General features: G+C 38.7%; 1 protein-coding gene across 1 annotated transcript in view; it reads right to left on the bottom strand.

The window, feature by feature from the left end:
- The window catches only part of LOC144437214 (ATP-dependent DNA helicase Q4-like), a 32,905-nt gene that overhangs the window by 3,644 nt on the left and 6,798 nt on the right, over window positions 1-22,463 (bottom strand). The window contains exons 6-11 of the mRNA XM_078126109.1: window positions 21,869-22,125; window positions 17,979-18,122; window positions 14,367-14,739; window positions 11,990-12,292; window positions 6,788-6,974; window positions 5,907-6,087 (exon numbers count right to left, since the gene is read on the bottom strand). Coding sequence (XP_077982235.1) covers window positions 5,907-6,087; window positions 6,788-6,974; window positions 11,990-12,292; window positions 14,367-14,739; window positions 17,979-18,122; window positions 21,869-22,125 — 1,445 coding nt within the window. The remainder of the gene's footprint in view (window positions 1-5,906; window positions 6,088-6,787; window positions 6,975-11,989; window positions 12,293-14,366; window positions 14,740-17,978; window positions 18,123-21,868; window positions 22,126-22,463) is intronic.

Below are 22,463 nucleotides of genomic sequence, written 5' to 3'. Positions count from 1 at the left end.
ACATTGCTGGTTGTGAAGTCATGATGGTTGAATGGTTAGAGTGGTTGGCTTGCAATGTGTACATTGCTGGTTGTGGAGTCATGATGGTTGAATGGTTAGAGTGATTGGCTTGTAATCTATACATTGCTGGTTGTGGAGTCATGATGGTTGAATGGTTAGAGTGATTGCTTGTAATCTGTACATTGCTGGTTGTGGAGTCATGATGGTTGAATGGTTAGAGTGATGATTGGCTTGTAATCTGTACATTGCTGGTTGCGAAGTCATCATGGTTGAATGGTTAGAGTGGTTGGCTTGCAATGTGTATATTGCTGGTTGTGGAGTCATGATGGTTGAATGGTTAGAGTGATTGGCTTGTAATCTATACATTGCTGGTTGTGGAGTCATGATGGTTGAATGGTTAGAGTGATTGGCTTGTAATCTGTACATTGCTGGTTGTGGAGTCATGATGGTTGAATGGTTAGAGTGATGATTGGCTTGTAATCTGTACATTGCTGGTTGTGGAGTCATGATGGTTGAATGGTTAGAGTGGTTGGCTTGTAATCCGTACATTGCTGGTTGTGGAGTCATGATGGTTGAATGGTTAGAGTGACTGACTTGTAATCTGTACATTGCTGGTTGTGAAGTCATGATGGTTGAATGGTTAGAGTGACTGACTTGTAATCTGTACATTGCTGGTTGTGAAGTCATGATGGTTGAATGGTTAGAGTGACTGACTTGTAATCTGTACATTGCTGGTTGTGAAGTCATGATGGTTGAATGGTTAGAGTGACTGACTTGTAATCTGTACATTGCTGGTTGTGGAGTCATGATGGTTGAATGGTTAGAGTGGTTGGCTTGTAATGTGCATGTACATTGCTGGTTGTGAAGTCATGGAGATTGGATGGTTAGAGTGGCTGGTGTTGTGGGTGAGAGACTAGAAAATAGTTTTTGGAAAACTAACCGAGTCTAGCCACTCAAGTTTAAAAGCATCGAATTGCATATCACAAAAAAAAATGTGGTGACTGTAGTTGCTCAAATTAACACTGATGACACAGTCAGAAAACAACAAACAACAATTGTTTACATTAATAAGAAAACAGGTAAACACACTACGGTGATACGAAATTTACATGTCAACTGGTTAAAGCATCATGAAAACACAAATAACTAATAACCTTACCGGTAATATGTACTTAGAATCCAGTGCTTATATTTTGATTTAAAGGTGATTCAAAATGCTCACATTCACTATTGCTATTTTGCTAGACGACATGTTTGTGAAATGTATACTGGTTTTAAAACTTTAAAAAAGCGTCTGCAAACACCTTGAAATGACCTTTTTTCAGTCAGGTCCCTTCGGATTTACTTCGAGAGTTTTCGGGTATTTCCGGTCCCACCTAGACCACGGGATTTTATGACGTCATAGAGAGACATCGTTAGCACGTAGCCTATGACGAGCATAGTCAAGGGGTGAATAAAACTCAACAGCATTGTGAAAAAATACATAGCTGGTGGTTGTAATAGACATCAGTAAACAAAAACTACACTCTACATGTCTTATTAACCAACATTTACCGATATTTGCTCACAGTTCCTGACTAATTGTCAGTGTTTGTGGGTATAAATGCTAAAATATTATGTCCCCATATTATGGCAAAATAAATCAAAACGGCTAGACTACAGTGTAGATATACATAAACACTTGTAATGTCTGGTGTTTCACATTCAGTGATTTTTATAGTAGTATAGTAGGCTAAAATATGCCGTCGATGTGTCATGTGTGTTGATGGTATTGTGATGCTTCTTATCGGCAAATTATAAAAAATCAGATAAATAAAAGTCACTGAATGTGAAACACCCGACATTACAAGTGTTTATGTATATCTAGTCTAGCCGTTTTGATTTATTTTGCCATAATATGGGGACATAATATTTTAGCATTTATACCCACAGACACTGACAATTAGTCAGGAAGGTTTTGCTAGCGTTAATGGTCAGTTTGTTAGCGTTACACCATTTATTCACATTTACAAATTCATGTTCAGCTTGACTATGTGATATGTTATTATGTATGGGTTCGAAAGAATGGAATAAATTTGAGTCGTTGGCGTAAAGCCTGAAATTAAAAAATGGTGAGCTCGGAGGATGAGATGTCGTTTATATACAGTAAAAATAAAATAGGGTCCACAACTTATCCTTGTGGTACACCACAAGAAACATTTACTTTATAGGAGTCTATGTTGTTTATGCTAACATACTGACTTCTGCACTGCAAGTAACTTTTAAACCACTGTAAAGGTAGACCACGGATTCCATAATGATCAAGTTTTGAAATTAAGATTGCATGATTAACTGTGTCGAATGCTTTTGAAAACTTAACAAAGATACCAATTGTCAAATGCTATTTATCAAGTTCATTTAACAGGCTTTGTATCAAATTTACAAGCGAAACTTTACAGCTAAATTTATGTCTGAAGCCATACTCATGTTTATATAATATGTCACATTTATGTAAGTAATTCATCAATCGCCTATTAACACTTTTCTCAAAAATTTTGCTAATAAGTAATAACTGAAAGAATTGAGATTGGTCTGTAGTTACCCAAATCGTCTTCATTATCTTTTTTTGAAAAGAGGCAAGATTTGAGCAACTTTGAGGTGATCTGGGAATTTTCCCGAACAAAACGATAAATTAATTATGTGGGCAAGCGGAATGGATATCTTATCTTTGGCCTCACGAATCAGTTTAGAGAGATATTGTCGTGTCCCGTGGCTTTATGGATATCGATATCTCTAATAATTCTTTCAACATCATATTGTGTGACAGGCTTAAGGAAAAAAGATTGGGGAGATTTTTCTCCAAGAAAATCGTGAAATGAGATATGGTCATTATGAGGCATTTTGTTCGCCAGATGTTCACCTACTTGAACAAAGAATGTGTTAAAATCTTGTACAATGTCCTTTAGTTGCGTATGAACTTCCTCAGTACCATTATGGTTGTGCAGTATTTGCTTTGGCGTGATAAATTGCTTGTGTTTTGTTTTACCAATAAGTTCATTGATGACACCCCAAGTCTCTTTCATATTGCCTCTATTCGAAGACAAACATGCTGAATAATATTCTTGTTTAGCCTTCCTAAGAATACTTGTGATGATGTTCCTGTACTTTCTGTAATGAATATGCAAGTCTTCATTAAAATTACTTATGATCAAATTCTTGTAAAGTTTATGTTTGTCTTAATTGACTTTTTAATTCCGAGAGTCATCCATGCCTTATCCTTCTGTCTTGTTTTGCCTTACTTTCTGCGTTTTAAAGGGGCATGGATTTCACGGATGTCAAGAAACTTTGAGATGAAATTTCTGTTTTGAATGCCTGTGCATGGAATGTAGAAAAGTCCCTAAAATATGCATGATCTGCAGCCTGTTGTGTCTGAATTGAATGAAATCATGCAAATATAGGAAAATGGTCTGAGATATCAGTTACAATTGTACCCGAATCGATTTGGCCATTTGACACGTTTGTATATAAGTGATCAATAGTAGAATGGGAAGTACTCGTTATCCGTGTTGGTGTGGTAATTAATTGTTCAAAATGGTAACATGCCAGAATGTCTAATAAATTGTGTGTGTCAGAATTGGAATTTCTGGTAACATCTATATTAAAGTCCCCTATTGGCTTGGCAGGCATGCTGTACTGGTATCTAGACGTAGACAGTGCTTTGCCAAAAGTAGCAAAATGTTTACAAACATAAGTTTCAATCTCATCAAACTCAATACGGAAGTAAAATCAGTCGCGTGATTTTGCATTGATTATGTTTCATTCTTGATGCTTGGATATAAGATTGCACAAAACATGAAACTTGACTGTGAGAGCAGACAGAGACCTTGCGCAAGTAGTGTGCAAATAAATAAGCCTTAGTGGGAACGCAGATTGCTGGTTGTGGAGTAATGATGGTTGAATGCATGGCTAGAGTGGCCGGCTTGGAATGTGTACATTGCTGGTTGTGGAGTAATGATGGTTGAATGCATGGCTAGAGTGGCCGGCTTGGAATGTGTACATTGCTGGTTGTGGAGTAATGATGGTTGAATGCATGGCTAGAGTGGCCGGCTTGGAATGTGTACATTGCTGGTTGTGGAGTAATGATGGTTGAATGCATGGCTAGAGTGGCCGGCTTGGAATGTGTACATTGCTGGTTGTGGAGTAATGATGGTTGAATGCATGGCTAGAGTAGCCGGCTTGGAATCTGCAGATTGCAGATTCAAGGTTTGCCACCATCATTGGTTTCAGAATGGCTGAAGACTTTGGACAAATTCTGAACCATGATTTTGACCCCAATTCTATGCTTACAGAGGCTTCAGTGGATTATATATCCCCATGCTGGGGAGTTAAGGCAGTACAGGACCAATGTGCCATTATATGTCCATGCAGGGAGTAAAGGGTTTTGAGCACAGTAGGAGAAGAGCTATTTTAAAAAATACCACCAATGGCATTGTAGCACAACTGTACAGTTTTTAAAAATGTTTATCCATATGCTAGTCCATGCTAACAATAGGTGCTCATTTGCTGAATGACTATCCAGTTGTCTATCCAACCATGTTGATATCTTTACGATATATGCTATCATTTGGCTGTTGCTATGGGCGTGGTCATATTGTTAGATATATTTGCATACATTTGTGTATGTTTTTGTTCATTTGTGTATGAATTCCTGATATTATCTTTGCAATATACGTGATTATTGGCCGTTGCTATGGGCGTGGTCTTGTTGCTAGGCATATTTGCATACATTTTTTGAATGTTTATTCAATTGTCTATTAATCCCCGTTGTTATCTTCGCAATGTATGTGATCATTTGGCTGTTGCTATGGGCGTGGTCTTTTTTGCTAGGCACATTTGCATACATTTTTTTAATGTTTATTCATTTGTCTTTCTATTCCTGTTGTTATCTTTGCAATATAAGTTATTATTTGGCTGTTGCTATGGGCGTGGTCTTGTTGCTAGGCAAATTTACATATATTTTTGAATGTTTATTTAATTGTCTATTAAACCCTGTTGTTATCTTTGTGAAATACACGACCGTTTGGCTGTTGCTATGGGCGTGGTCATGGTTGCTAGGGTATCTGCATACATTTTTTGAATGTTTACTCACTTGCCTACCAGATGATGTTGTTATTTGACCAAAATATACTACCATTTGGTTGTTGCTAAGGGCGTGGTCATGGTTGCTAGGGCCAATTTTGCTAGGGCCAATCTGCAGAATAACACTTTCAGAAACATCTCACCAAGTTTCAGACTTATTGATCGAGTACTTTTTGAGATAAGTTTTTGACCAAAAATGAACATTCTTACACCTAATTTGCATATTTCTCATTGAATCATTGTATGCTTAATATTTCCTCGTCCATACATCCCTAGATGCATTCCCATTAAATTTCAGCCCAATCTGCTCGGTGGTTTTGGAATTATAGATTTTTAACCAAAAAGACACATTTTTAGCCCTAATTTGCATATTACTGATGGAATCATCATGTCATGAACAAATCTTACTTTACACCCCCTTAAGAATGTTCCTACCAAATTTCATGCCAATCTGCCCAGTAGTTTCTGAGTTTAAGTTTTTTGACCAAAAATCACATTTTTTGACCCAAATCACACACCTGTGATGCAATCATTTTGATTTGAACAATTTCCCAACTAGACACCCAATGTAATGGACCCACCAAATATCATGGCAATCGGTTCAGCGGTTTTTGACTTTAAGTTGTTTACACACACACACACACACACACACACACACACACACACACACACACACACACACACACACAGCCAGACAGACAGACAGACGCCGGGCGATCCCTATAGCACTACTGAACCTCAGTTCAGTTGTGCTAAAAACTAACTTTGTTATTAGAGTGATATCTTACCTGTGTTTGTATATCCTTCAATAGATCTGAACTAAATTCTTGTCCAAATGTTAGTTTGGTCACCTTACTGGCAGTGCAATCTGGTTGTCTTTCAAAGTACTCTGTTAATATAGATTTCAGTTCTTGACTGGACTTGACATCTACTGCTTCACTACACTGCCAATACTCACGGAAAGACACACTACAATACAAAGATAATATACATGTACCAGTAATTGTAAAGTTATCAGAATTCCCTAGGCATTTACCAGTACTCCTAGGTTTTATACTAGTGTATTTTGTACATGTTAATTAAGAGTGGTGGTACATGTTTATCAAATTTCCTTCCTCTGTTGAGGTTGAGGTTCCCAAGTATTGTAAACCAAATCATTATGAGGTAAGAGTAGAGGAAGATTTTATTGATTTATCATGTCTCATAGTTACATACATACATACATACGTACACATACATACATACATACACACACGAACACACACACACACACACACACACACACACACACACATACACATACATACATACACATGCACACATACATACATAGATACACACACACCTGAACACACACACACATACACACATACATACATACATACATACATACATACATACACATACATACATACATACATACACACACACGCATGTGATGCATACATACATACAGACACATACGCACACATGTACGTACATACATATATACACACACACGCACGCATACACATACGTACATACATACATAATTACATACATACATACATACATACATACATACATACATACATACATACATACATACATACACACATACGTACACACACACACACACACACACACACACACACAAACACATATACACACACATATTATACACAATTACCTGTGGAGAGACTTATAAACACACTGCAGCTGATATAACTCTGCTTTTTCTTGATTTGTAACTCTGTTGACTAGAAAATCACAGACTTCGTCTAGTTCCTCATCATTTAAGTCACCAGGAGCACGTACATGGAAGGAGAGATCTGAAAACTCTACTAAAATTCCACTTTTACTTCCAATACGTTGTCCTGTAAGGGGAAGCAAAACTTGCAATAATACAACGTCATTAACAATTGTGCATGTACCAATACAATGCTTTACTCAATATGTACCATTCATATATTTAAATTTGGAGGGGATGGAGGTGGTAAACTTTAATAAAAACTTAGTTCACATAATCACCAAAGAGACATCTGACTCTATGTTATTTTCCAAAAAGAAAAACATGGGAGAAAAATAGGACTCGTTTATCAGTTTATGAATTTAGAGTGGTCATATGGATAACAAATGGATATTTATTTGGAATTTTTAATTTTTAGACAACACTACAATATTTACCTACTTCAAAAATTAATGCGTAACACCATCAACCATAGTAGGGTATATGCATCAACCATAGTAGGGTATATGCATCAACCATAGCAGGGTCTATGCATCAACCATAGCAGGGTATATGCATCAACCATAGCAGGGTATATGCATCAACCATAGCAGCCTGCATCAACCATAGCAGGGTCTATGCATCAACCATAGCAGGGTCTATGCATCAACCATAGCAGCCTGCATCAACCATAGCAGGGTCTATGCATCAACCATAGCAGGGTCTATGCATCAACCATAGCACGGTCTATGCATCAACCATAGCAGGGTATATGCATCAACCATAGCAGGTTATATGCATCAACCATAGTAGGGTATATGCATCAACCATAGCAGGGTATATGCATCAACCATAGCAGGTTATATGCATCAACCATAGTAGGGTATATGCATCAACCATAGCAGGGTCTATGCATCAACCATAGTAGGGTATATGCATCAACCATAGTAGGGTATATGCATCAACCATAGTAGGGTCTATGCATCAACCATAGCAGGGTCTATGCATCAACCATAGCAGGGTCTATGCATCAACCATAGCAGGGTATATGCATCAACCATAGTAGGGTCTATGCATCAACCATAGCAGGGTCTATGCATCAACCATAGCAGGGTATATGCATCAACCATAGCAGGGTCTATGCATCAACCATAGCAGGGTCTATGCATCAACCATAGCAGGGTATATGCATCAACCATAGCAGGGTATATGCATCAACCATAGCAGGTTATATGCATCAACCATAGTAGGGTCTATGCATCAACCATAGCAGGGTCTATGCATCAACCATAGCAGCCTGCATCAACCATAGCAGGGTCTATGCATCAACCATAGCAGGGTCTATGCATCAACCGTAGCAGGGTATATGCATCAACCATAGCAGGGTATATGCATCAACCATAGCAGCCTGCATCAACCATATCAGGGTCTATGCATCAACCATAGCAGGGTCTATGCATCAACCATAGCAGGGTCTATGCATCAACCATAGCAGGGTCTATGCATCAACCATAGCAGGGTATATGCATCAACCATAGCAGCCTGCATCAACCATAGCAGGGTCTATGCATCAACCATAGCAGGGACTATGCATCAACCATAGCAGGGACTATGCATCAACCATAGCAGGGTATATGCATCAACCATAGCAGCCTGCATCAACCATAGCAGGGTCTATGCATCAACCATAGCAGGGTCTATGCATCAACCGTAGCAGGGTATATGCATCAACCATAGCAGGGTCTATGCATCAACCGTAGCAGGGTATATGCATCAACCATAGCAGGGTCTATGCATCAACCATAGCAGGGTATATGCATCAACCATAGCAGGTTATATGCATCAACCATAGTAGGGTCTATGCATCAACCATAGCAGGGTCTATGCATCAACCATAGCAGCCTGCATCAACCATAGTAGGGTATATGCATCAACCATAGCAGGGTATATGCATCAACCATAGCAGGGTCTATGCATCAACCATAGCAGCCTGCATCAACCATATCAGGGTCTATGCATCAACCATAGCAGGGTCTATGCATCAACCATAGCAGGGTCTATGCATCAACCATAGCAGGGTATATGCATCAACCATAGCAGCCTGCATCAACCATAGCAGGGACTATGCATCAACCATAGCAGGGACTATGCATCAACCATAGCAGGGACTATGCATCAACCATAGCAGGGACTATGCATCAACCATAGCAGGGACTATGCATCAACCATAGCAGGGTATATGTATCAACCAAATCCTTGTAATTCTATAAATTACAAAAAGCTACAAAGTGTGTAAAAAGTTTTTCATTACATTCACAATAAGGGAGCCGTCATTATGTATGACGGGGGGGGGGGGTCCCAGAGGAATCGGAAGGGATCACTCAAAAAATGCTAAGCTAGATGGGGAGTGGAAGGGTGGAAGGGGAGGGGGGGGGGGCACTCAATTTTTTCCTAACACTGAAGTATAGAACACACTTATATAGACATAATTATGCAAGTTAACAACAAACATATTTTTCAGTTCATATTGCATATACATAGTCCCTATGAAAAAGCATACACATTTGACATGTACATGTATTTTCTGTAGCCAGTACAGTAGACCATAACGATCTGTAACACAAATTGATGAAATCATTACTAGTACATTGAGTTCTGTTACATGAAACGAATCATCAATTGATAAAGTAGTAAGAAATAACCTGGTTAAAGAAATAAACAGTTGAAGCCATACAGAAGGGCAAAGTCAGACCAAATAGGATCAACTCATCTAGAATATAATGGTGTAGATTATACATGTATGTCAGTCAGTGAAAGCATACCAGATACTGGGATGATATTGTAACTTGTTGAGCTGAAAATCTCTGACAGGTTTCATTGCACACATATTTATACCTGGTAAATACTGATTATAAATATTAAATACATGTTGAAAACAAAGAATATTGTAATATATAGCTAACTTTTCATTGCACACATACTAGTACATGACAAATTTTCTGGATTTTCAAAGCAATTCCTCCAACCCCCTAGGTCATAAATAATGACTGCTCCCTAACAAATATTTTACACATTTTTAGAATGTTTTGCAATTATTGAATTACAAACAAAAATTTAGTACATGTACCACTTTTTTTTTTGAAGTAGGAAAACACACAGTTATGTAGAGTTGTTTTATGAATTCAAAAAATCCAGTATAAATATCCATATGTCATCCATATGACCACTTGAATACAAAACAAGCCTTCCATCAAAGACATAGCCCCCCAACCGTCTTGCATTGTGTAAGAGGGCAATTTTAACACTGAAATGCTTTGTTAGACTTTCCAGGGATGCAAACGTTTGTAGTGTTGGGTTTTCAATATAATTAGCAATAATATTTGGCCATCTTAAGTTTACAGTTTGAATGTAACCCTGTCTCTCTCTTCACTATAAACATGTTTGTCAAAGTCAAAGTCTTATTACAAAGTTCATCACTGATAATGTAAGGGTAGGCACTTGAATGGTGTCCATAGGTATCAAACAAGGCAAAATGTGCTTCTATCACAAAAATGGCCGCCATTTGACTTCCATAGCTTCACACAGTCAAACCAAAGTCATGATTAAAAATATCATTATCACTTTAAGTGTTTTATTCACAAAGCTATGAAGATAATCAAAGTTTGATTATTTGACCCTGTACAAGACTTTCAAGATCAAGGTCTTAAAAGAAAACTCATATTTGATAATATGAGTGAAGGCACTATCTTAACTGATTTGCTGGCATTTTTCTCCTCAGATGAGCCTGGTTGCTAGCCTACCATGACTTGCTGTCATGATTATCAAGGTAGAAACTCTGTAGCTTAGCTGTGGGACCACTGAGGGATCAGTCTTGTTGTTATGTGGTCACTATGCTGTACAGACTTCAATTTTCTAAGTGGATGACTGTGTGAAATGTACACAAACTGACGTTGGTGTAAAATACTATTAACTATACTTAGAATCTGATATAGATTTACTTTGGACACTGACCTAGTAAAAGTTCAGAAATTCTGGACAATGACCTAGTAAAAGTTCAGAAATTCTGGACACTGACCTAGTAACAGTTCAGAAATTCTGGACACTGACCTAGTAAAAGTTCAGAAATTCTGGACACTGACCTAGTAAAAGTTCAGAAATTCTGGACACTGACCTAGTAAAAGTTCATAAATTCTGGACACTGACCTAGTAAAAGTTCAGAAATTCTGGACACTGACTTAGTAAAAGTTCATAAATTCTGGACACTGACCTAGTAAAAGTTCAGAAATTCTGGACTCTGACTTAGTAAAAGTTCAGAAATTCTGGACACTGACCTAGTAAAAGTTCAGAAATTCTGGACACTGACCTAGTAAAAGTTCAGAAATTCTGGACACTGACCTAGTAAAAGTTCAGAAATTCTGGACACTGACTTAGTAAAAGTTCAGAAATTCTGGACACTGACTTAGTAAAAGTTCAGAAATTCTGGACACTGACCTAGTAAAAGTTCAGAAATTCTGGACACTGACTTGGTAAAAGTTCAGAAATTCTGGACACTGACCTAGTAAAAGTTCAGAAATTCTGGACACTGACCTAGTAACAGTTCAGAAATTCTGGACACTGACCTAGTAAAAGTTCATAAATTCTGGACACTGACCTAGTAAAAGTTCATAAATTCTGGACACTGACCTAGTAAAAGTTCATAAATTCTGGACACTGACCTAGTAACAGTTCATAAATTCTGGACACTGACCTAGTAACAGTTCAGAAATTCTGGACACTGACCTAGTAAAAGTTCAGAAATTCTGGATACTGACCTAGTAACAGTTCAGAAATTCTGGACACTGACCTAGTAACAGTTCATAAATTCTGGACACTGACCTAGTAACAGTTCAGAAATTCTGGATACTGACCTAGTAACAGTTCAGAAATTCTGGACACTGACTTAGTAAAAGTTCAGAAATTCTGGACACTGACCTAGTAAAAGTTCAGAAATTCTGGACACTGACCTAGTAACAGTTCAGAAATTCTGGACACTGACCTAGTAAAAGGTCATAAATTCTGGACAATGACCTAGTAAAAGTTCATAAATTCTGGACACTGACCTAGTAAAAGGTCATAAATTCTGGACAATGACCTAGTAAAAGTTCATAAATTCTGGACACTGACCTGGTGTAATTTCATTGACCCACTGGAGTTGGCGTAGTTCTCTCTTGACAGGCAAAGATTCCCATCCCATTTCACTTGCTACTTGCACTACAGGAAACTCAATCCTAGCATCATTGTCATGACTTTGACCATTCAGTCTGTCTTTAGCAATAGCTATAGCAAGTGGAGGACATCTCTTAGCAATGGTACGTAGCTGCTTTGGTCCTCCATAACAGTTCACAGTACATGTTGCTGTTGTCTGATTAAGATTTTCAATCCATTGCTTGGGATGAAGTTCAAGGTAACATAACAGAGTCTCTATTCCTGTAATATAAACAATATACAATACAATATAGACACCCTGTAAGTGAATTATAATCCAACAGACATGAAAACATTATACAATACAATATAGACATCCTGTAAGTGATTTATAATCCAACAGACATGAAAACAATATACAATACAACATAGACATCCTGTAAGTGAATTATAATCCAACAGACATGAAAACATTATACAATACAATATAGACACCCTGTAAGTGATTTATAATCCAACAGACATGAAAACAATATACAATACAATATAGACACCCTGTAAGTGATTTATAATCCAACAGACATGAAAACAATATACAATACAATATAGACATCCTGTAAGTGATTTATAATCCAACAGACATGAAAACAATATACAATACAACATAGACACCCTGTAAGTGATTTATAATCCAACAGACATGAAAACAATATACAATACAACATAGACACCCTGTAAGTGATTTATAATCCAACAGACATGAAAACAATATACAATACAACATAGACACCCTGTAAGTGATTTATAATCCAACAGACATGAAAACAATATACAATACAACATAGACATCCTGTAAGTGATTTATAATCCAACAGACATGAAAACAATATACAATACAACATAGACACCCTGTAAGTGATTTATAATCCAACATAGACACCCTGTAAGTGATTTATAATCCAACAGACATGAAAACAATATACAATACAATATAGACACCCTGTAAGTGATTTATAATCCAACAGACATGAAAACTAAGCCATTAAGAGACAAGGAGAAAAACATAGATAACACTTTATAGCATTCCATGTAAATATATATGTAGGCCAAATTCTCTTGATACATGCTGTGATCTCTGCTTTGGAATCTCTCTCGTAAGTCAATGTATTCCATATTTAATAGGTCATATTACTAGAAAAACATAAACCCTGAAGACAACAAATTCACACAAAGAATTGCACTATAACCCTCACTTGCCCCCTTGCCCAATACCTTGAAAATTACAGTATACCCCTCCCTTGCCCCTTCCCACAATACCTTGTCAATTACTTAGCTTAGGAAGTAAGTTAGCATATTGTTTATATGAACTGTAATGATATACTATATAGCATTGACTAGGTAAATTGCCTGCACTTCAAATATCAACACCTACTACATGGTACTATGTACCACTAATTACTTGAATTGGTGTGTAGACAGGACCACTACTGGTATGTACACTCAAATACATACATGTGTGTCACTGTGTGTCACTGTGTATGTGTGTATGTGTGTATGTGTGTATGTATGTATGTAGAAATGCATATTTTTTTATTAAGGAACTAATAAAACAGTCCGTATATATAGCTGTTAAATCCGACGTTTCGAATAAATATGTATGTATGTATGTATATATATATGTATGTAAGTACGTACGTACGTACGTACGTACGTACGTAAGTAACGTACATACGTACATACATATGTATGTATGTATGTACTTGAATTGGTACATGTATGTATATACCAGTGTGCGTGTGTGTGTGTGTTTGTGTGTGTGTGTGTGTGTGTGTGTGCGTGTGTGTGTGTGCGTGTGTGTGAATGTACATGTATGTACATGCATAGTTATATTTTTATAAAATTTGCTTCTTTCTTTTCACTAAGGCCTTAAAAAAATTATTATTTGGTTCTGGTTACCTGACCCCACCTAGCTTTTCACTGCCGACCCTAAACTTTTTATCATGTATTCAAGAAAAAATAATAAAATCGCAAAAATTGTGAAGTCTCACTAGAAATAGTGGATGTGGAAACTGCCATCATCTTAGAAAGACACTCTAAAAGTGTTCTTCCAATCTGTAATGGCTGTACATCTGATAGGAAGATATAAACAACACAGAAAACAATGGAAAACCTGAACTAGACACACAGAAAATAAAATAAAATAAAAAATCTACCTACTCCACCTACTCTAAAATTGAGCGTATCTGGAACCACATAATTTGTTTTATTTGGCCTATAATATTATGTACACAGAGTGATGCAAGTTATCATATCACAAAGTACATTTGTAATTATTACAAACAGTCTGTGGTCTTACCTTCTGCTTTCATGTCAAGATTTTCCACAGTATCTTCAATGGGTAGTGCTACTTCATGTCCTGGGCATATCCGACGATTACACACAACTCTACTTGGTGGGTCTTGTTGGCTTGTGATATCAGACTCCTTGTACATACCATTGGCTTGGCTTTCTGTCTGTGTTGTATTTTCATTCACTTCCAACGTAGGTAAAGTGATTTCTGTCTGTGCTGTACTTTCATTCACTTCCAACGTAGGTAAAGTGATTTCTGTCTGTGTTGTATTTTCATTTATTTTCTGACACTCTAATCCTTGCATCATTTGTTCTTCAGTTATCTGGGAATAATCTATTCCGTCATCTGTAAATTCATCTTCATCAGTGAAGGATGATGCCTGGAAAGATGTAATATGTAATTCAAATTTGACACACAAGTAGTGTTTTAGTGCAGAAGAGTAAATGACATCAACAAGATCTCTAGAACTTAAAATAAAAGCTTTTTGAAAGAAAAAATGGAGAAAACTAGACAGACAATAACTATAATGTACTTTTTCATAGTGAACTTTGTTGACAACTTAAGGAGTTTAAAAATTCATTACCACTAGCACAGACCTATAGTAACACAACCCGCTATACTCCCTCAACTTCCTGGGAGTCACTGCCATAGAAGCACATAGGTTTACATCAAAAATTCACACTCTGCAATCAACTCTTCTAACAATGCCAGAAGATAATAAAGTAATTTCATAGAAGGCAAGATTCAACATTAATATTATAATATAACAGTTTCATTGTGGTTTATGTATTTTTTTTCACTTGTGTAAAACATGTATACCTCTGTCATACAATGTCTCAATTTATACAAGTGGGTTGACATGACTGGGAATGTTGACAAAGAAGCAAATGGCAATGAGCATTGAACCAGGAAATGTCCAGACTACAGACTGGCTCCTCTAACCAGGAAATGTCCAGACTACAGACTGGCTCCTCTAGCCAGGAAATGTCCAGACTACAGGCTGGCCCCTCTAAACAGGAAATGTCCAGACTACAGGCTGGCTCCTCTAGCCAGGAAATGTCCAGACTACAGGCTGGCTCCTCTAAACAGGAAATGTACAGAATACAGACTGGCTCCTCTAACCAGGAAATGTCCAGACTACAGGCTGGTCCCTCTAAACAGGAAATGTCCAGACTACAGACTGGCTCCTCTAAACAGGAAATGTCCAGACTACAGGCTGGCTCCTCTAAACAGGAAATGTCCAGACTACAGGCTGGTCCCTCTAACCAGGAAATGTCCAGACTACAGGCTGGCTCCTCTAAACAGGAAATGTCCAGACTACAGACTGGCTCCTCTAAACAGGAAATGTCCAGACTACAGGCTGGCCCCTCTAACCAGGAAATGTCCAGACTACAGACTGGCTCCTCTAGCCAGGAAATGTCCAGACTACAGACTGGCCCCTCTAAACAGGAAATGTCCAGACTACAGGCTGGCTCCTCTAGCCAGGAAATGTCCAGACTACAGGCTGGCCCCTCTAAACAGGAAATGTCCAGACTACAGGCTGGCCCTTCTAACCAGGAAATGTCCAGACTACAGACTGGCTCCTCTAGCCAGGAAATGTCCAGACTACAGACTGGCTCCTCTAGCCAGGAAATGTCCAGACTACAGACTGGCTCCTCTAGCCAGGAAATGTCCAGACTACAGACTGGCTCCTCTAGCCAGGAAATGTCCAGACTACAGACTGGCTCCTCTAACCAGGAAATGTCCAGACTACAGACTGGCTCCTCTAGCCAGGAAATGTCCAGACTACAGGCTGGCCCCTCTAAACAGGAAATGTCCAGACTACAGGCTGGCCCTTCTAACCAGGAAATGTCCAGACTACAGACTGGCTCCTCTAACCAGGAAATGTCCAGACTACAGACTGGCTCCTCTAGCCAGGAAATGTCCAGACTACAGGCTGGTCCCTCTAAACAGGAAATGTCCAGACTACAGACTGGCTCCTCTAAACAGGAAATGTCCAGACTACAGGCTGGCCCTTCTAACCAGGAAATGTCCAGACTACAGACTGGCCCCTCTAACCAGACTGGCTCCTCTAACCTGACTGACTCCTCTAGCCAGGAAATGTCCAGACTACAGGCTGGCTCCTCTAAACAGGAAATGTCCAGACTACAGGCTGGCCCTTCTAACCCTGGAAATGTCCAGACTACAGGCTGGTCCCTCTAACCAGGAAATGTCCAGACTACAGGCTGGCCCTTCTAACCCTGGAAATGTCCAGACTACAGGCTGGTCCCTCTAACCAGGAAATGTCCAGACTACAGGCTGGTCCCTCTAAACCTGGAAATGTCCAGACTACAGACTGGCTCCTCTAGCCAGGAAATGTCCAGACTACAGGCTGGCTCCTCTAGCCAGGAAATGTCCAGACTACAGGCTGGTCCCTCTAACCCTGGAAATGTCCAGACTACAGACTGGCGCCTCTAACCCTGGAAATGTCCAGACTACAGGCTGGTCCCTCTAACCCTGGAAATGTCCAGACTACAGGCTGGCCCTTCTAACCCTGGAAATGTCCAGACTACAGGCTGGCCCTTCTAACCCTGGAAATGTCCAGACTACAGACTGGCTCCTCTAACCCTGGAAATGTCCAGACTACAGGCTGGTCCCTCTAACCCTGGAAATGTCCAGACTACAGGCTGGCCCCTTCTAACCCTGGAAATGTCCAGACTACAGGCTGGTCCCTTCTAACCCTGGAAATGTCCAGACTACAGGCTGGTCCCTCTAACCAGGAAATGTCCAGACTACAGACTGGCTCCTCTAAACAGGAAATGTCCAGACTACAGGCTGGTCCCTCTAACCAGGAAATGTCCAGACTACAGACTGGCTCCTCTAAACAGGAAATGTCCAGACTACAGGCTGGTCCCTCTAACCAGGAAATGTCCAGACTACAGGCTGGCTCCTCTAACCAGGAAATGTCCAGACTACAGGCTGGCCCCTCTAAACAGGAAATGTCCAGACTACAGGCTGGCCCCTCTAACCAGGAAATGTCCAGACTACAGGCTGGCCCCTCTAAACAGGAAATGTCCAGACTACAGGCTGGTCCCTCTAACCAGGAAATGTCCAGACTACAGGCTGGCTCCTCTAACCAGGAAATGTCCAGACTACAGGCTGGCCCCTCTAACCAGGAAATGTCCAGACTACAGGCTGGCTCCTCTAACCAGGAAATGTCCAGACTACAGGCTGGTCCCTCTAACCAGGAAATGTCCAGACTACAGACTGGTCCCTCTAACCCTGGAAATGTCCAGACTACAGGCTGGTCCCTCTAACCAGGAAATGTCCAGACTGCAGACTGGCTCTTCTAAACAGGAAATGTCCAGACTACAGACTGGCCCCTCTAACCAGGAAATGTCCAGACTACAGACTGGCTCCTCTAACCAGGAAATGTCCAGACTACAGGCTGGCTCCTCTAAACAGGAAATGTCCAGACTACAGGCTGGCTCCTCTAATCAGGAAATGTCCAGACTACAGGCTGGCTCCTCTAGCCAGGAAAAATCCAGATTACAGGCTGGCGCTCTAATCATGACACTAAAGAAAGATAACATAGCAGTAATAACAGACACTCTACTACTAGTATGATAATAAAATTACCTTCTCCTTTCTTAGTTTCTCTTCATTTTCATATAACTGTCGACACTTGCAAGACATGAAGACTCCAGTAACTAGTTTCTTGATAACACTTCTATCCACAGTGTTTCCATATGTATGTCTACGTAGTTCCTGTAAATCTCCACCCTAGTCACAAATTAACAATTAAAAGTCTTAGCTTGCTATGTATTCAAATCATTTCACATGAATACTCATATAACTAAGACTGATGGTTTTCTCTCTCTCAAAGTTTTTGGAATAAATTATTGTTACTATGTGAAGGAAAAGATGTGCCTCATCAAAGTTTAATGATTTTATAAGTTCTTATACTTCAAATGATTGCCAATGTGTTAAAATTTCAAATTATGAAAAATCAATACACATTGGCCACCCTATATAACAAAAAATATTCACTCATAAATATTGAAAAGTATTACCACTTCCACTGTGACCATTCGTCCCATTTCTATAAATCATTAATTATGCAAGTCACTCCCACCTAAAAACTAATCAGCGCTAAGTTACAGCCAGACAATGCCACATAGTAAATTTCAGAACATTTGCTTCTGTACTTTTTGAGATATTAGTGGAACAAAATTTCTGCACAGACAGACAGACAGACAGACAGACAGACATTGCCATGACATTACCTCCCATATGGGAGCTAAAAATCAGAAATTGTTGGCTTAGCCTAGAAACATTGTGTTTTTGGTCAATGTATTCTTGGGTATGATTAAGAATTTTAAGATATCAGGATTTAAAACTCTGGTTTTACCTCTAAAAGGCTATTTTTTGCCTCAGGTAGTATTATATTAGTACGACTCTCCCACCACTCCCGATGCTTAAGAAGTTGACGATTCCAACTTTGAAATTATCTGAAAGTTAGCAAGAGGCATGTACGCTGAATTGTAGAACTTGGTGTTCTTGCCGAGAAGTTGGAAAGGGAGTGGATTAAAACTGACTCTTACAAACTATGTATCGGAGACTTAAACTTGGTGGTCTTGCCAGTCAATTTTATGTAGTATATGAGTGTGGTACTCTGATCAGAACACAGTTCACACAGTACAGGAAAAGTCTGACCATTAAAACCCTTAGTAACAGATGCAGAAAAACCACAATGTTGGCGATGGTTAATTCATGAAACTGCTGTATGCAAGAAAAGAACATATTTTTGTGTGTTGTTTATTTTATACTATTAGATGTACAGCCAAAGAACACTTTCAGAGTGTCTTTTTTAAAATGATGGCAGTTCCTGCAGTCACTATTTCTCGTGACACTTCACAGTTTTTGAGATTTTATTATTTTCTTCTCGACTGCGTAAAAAAACTTTAGAGTCCGTCGTGAAAAGCTAGGTGGGGTTGGGTAACCAGAACCAAACAATTATTTTTTTTTAGGCCTAACCATATTGGAGTCATAATATTACAAATTTATCTAGCCATGACTGTTGTGATCATTTACTCATGTGTTCAGGTGTAGTCAAATTGTCCTAGCTGCATGAGCAAATTTACTTTTAATTAATAAAATCTACTGTATCACCACGAGTATTGTAAAATGACATATAATAATGATACCACAGCACATTTTTAACATAATTTGCATATCAATGCTATCTTCAAATTGTCTTAAATAATTTTTTATCCAGATACCCTAGAATATCTACACATCAAATTTCAGCCCAATTGGTCTATCAGTTTGAAGTTGTCATTTATTTTTACCTTGAAAATTTATTTATTTATCTTTAGACAAAAAAGCTATGATTTTAGCTCTCCAAAATGACCAAAAAGAGAAAATTGAAAATATCTTGCTGTCATAAACAAATCTGAACAGACTTGACAACGACAAAAAATAATATTACTCATCGGGAACACAAAACGATGACAAAAAATCATGCAGTGACAGTTTTTCTGACCCCAACTTTTATTGCATATTATTGTCAGTACATATATTCAATTTTTTATGATGAAAGTATAGATACATGTAAGAAAATGAGGGTAGAATTTATACTATATAACTACTTTAAGGGGCAAATCATATGGTACATGTAGGTGGTACATATCTGTACAAGAAAATATGCATATTCAAAATGAAAAAAATGTCACTGTACTTATTTAGCATTTCAAAAAAAGAAGATGAAGTTAATATCAACACGAGAATGATGCATAATTTAGACATTACCACCATACTTGGCAAGATGACATGACTACATGACAGGCACATTGACTTGTGGTTATTGGCAAGATGACATGACTACATGACAGGCACATTGACTTGTGGTTATTGGCAAGATGACATGACTGCATGACAAGTGGATTGACTTGTGCTTATTGGCAAGATGACATGACTACATGACAGGCACATTGACTTGTGGTTATTGGCAAGATGACATGACTACATGACAAGTGGATTGACTTGTGGTTATTGGCAAGATGACATGACTGCATGACAGGCACATTGACTCGTGGTTATTGGCAAGATGACATGACTGCATGACAGGCACATTGACTTGTGGTTATTGGCAAGATGACATGACTACATGACAGGCACATTGACTTGTGGTTATTGGCAAGATGACATGACTGCATGACAGGCACATTGACTTGTGGTTATTGGCAAGATGACATGACTACATGACAGGCACATTGACTTGTGGTTATTGGCAAGATGACATGACTGCATGACAGGCACATCGACTTGTGGTTATTGGCAAGATGACATGACTACATGACAGGCACATCGACTTGTGGTTATTGGCAAGATGACATGACTGCATGACAGGCACATTGACTTGTGGTTATTGGCAAGATGACATGACTACATGACAGGCACATCGACTTGTGGTTATTGGCAAGATGACATGACTACATGACAAGTGGATTGACTTGTGGTTATTGGCAAGATGACATGACTACATGACAGGCACATTGACTTGTGGTTATTGGCAAGATGACATGACTACATGACAAGTGGATTGACTTGTGGTTATTGGCAAGATGACATGACTACATGACAGGCACATTGACTTGTGGTTATTGGCAAGATGACATGACTGCATGACAGGCACATTGACTGGTGGTTATTGGCAAGATGACATGACTACATGACAGGCACATTGACTTGTGGTTATTGGCAAGATGACATGACTACATGACAGGCACATTGACTTGTGGTTATTGGCAAGATGACATGACTACATGACAAGTGGATTGACTTGTGGTTATTGGCAAGATGACATGACTACAAGACAGGCACATTGACTTGTGGTTATTGGCAAGATGACATGACTGCATGACAGGCACATTGACTTGTGGTTATTGGCAAGATGACATGACTACATGACAGGCACATTGACTTGTGGTTATTGGCAAGATGACATGACTACATGACAAGTGGATTGACTTGTGGTTATTGGCAAGATGACATGACTACATGACAGGCACATTGAATTGTGGTTATTGGCAAGATGACATGACTACATGACAAGTGGATTGACTTGTGGTTATTGGCAAGATGATATGACTACATGACAGGCGCATTGACTTGTGGTTATTGGTAAGATGACATGACTACATGACAAGTGGATTGACTTGTGGTTATTTTGAATTAGATTTGACATGGCTGAAGTTTGACAGTTACTTCAAGTTGCAAGTTGTTATTTTCAAAAGGCAGTACCAAATTTAATTGCATGTTGAATTTGATATTAGCTAGCTGTCAAATTTGTCATGTATCTAATCTAGTAATTAAATTAGGCACATGAGAAATTCAATATTTATTCCGGGCCATGAGACACAAATGTCCATAGTCACGTAGATGTACCTTGATCCATAGTCACGTAGATGTACCTTGATGGTTTACATAAAATTGTTCTGCAAATCTTGTTTGTGTTTTAGACTGACCTCTGGTTCCAGGAAGAGATGACAGTGAGCTGGTTTCCTGTCTCTCCCAGCCCGTCCAATTTCTTGTACATAGCTTTCAAAACTCTTGGGAAGATTATAGTGGATGATAGCTCTTACATCAGCTTTATCCAGACCCATACCAAAGGCTACAGTAGCAACAACTATACGTAATTGACCTGACATAAACTGATTTTGGATTCTTCTCCGTTCTGCAGCACTCTTCCCAGCATGGTAGGACTCTGCACTGTTTGTAGCTACTGCCCTCACATTGTCTGTAAAGAAATGTTACATTGTAATGGATTATGGTATGCAAAGAAATAAAATATTAGAATGTATCTGGTTTAAAAATGAATAATATATACTTGACTTGCTGCAATGTACAATATAATTGACTTGCTGCAATGTACAATAGACTTGACTTGCTGCAATGTACAATAGACTTGACTTGCTGCAATGTACAATATAATTGACTTGCTGCAATGTACAATATACTTGACTTGCTGCAATGTACAATAGACTTGACTTGCTGCAATGTACAATAGACTTGACTTGCTGCAATGTACAATAGACTTGACTTGCTGCAATGTACAATAGA

The sequence above is a fragment of the Glandiceps talaboti genome, chromosome 7 (genome assembly GCF_964340395.1).
Source record: "Glandiceps talaboti chromosome 7, keGlaTala1.1, whole genome shotgun sequence".
NCBI lineage: Eukaryota > Metazoa > Hemichordata > Enteropneusta > Spengelidae > Glandiceps > Glandiceps talaboti.
Note: the sequence above shows the minus strand (reverse complement) of the source record. Positions and strands in the feature narration are given on the sequence as shown.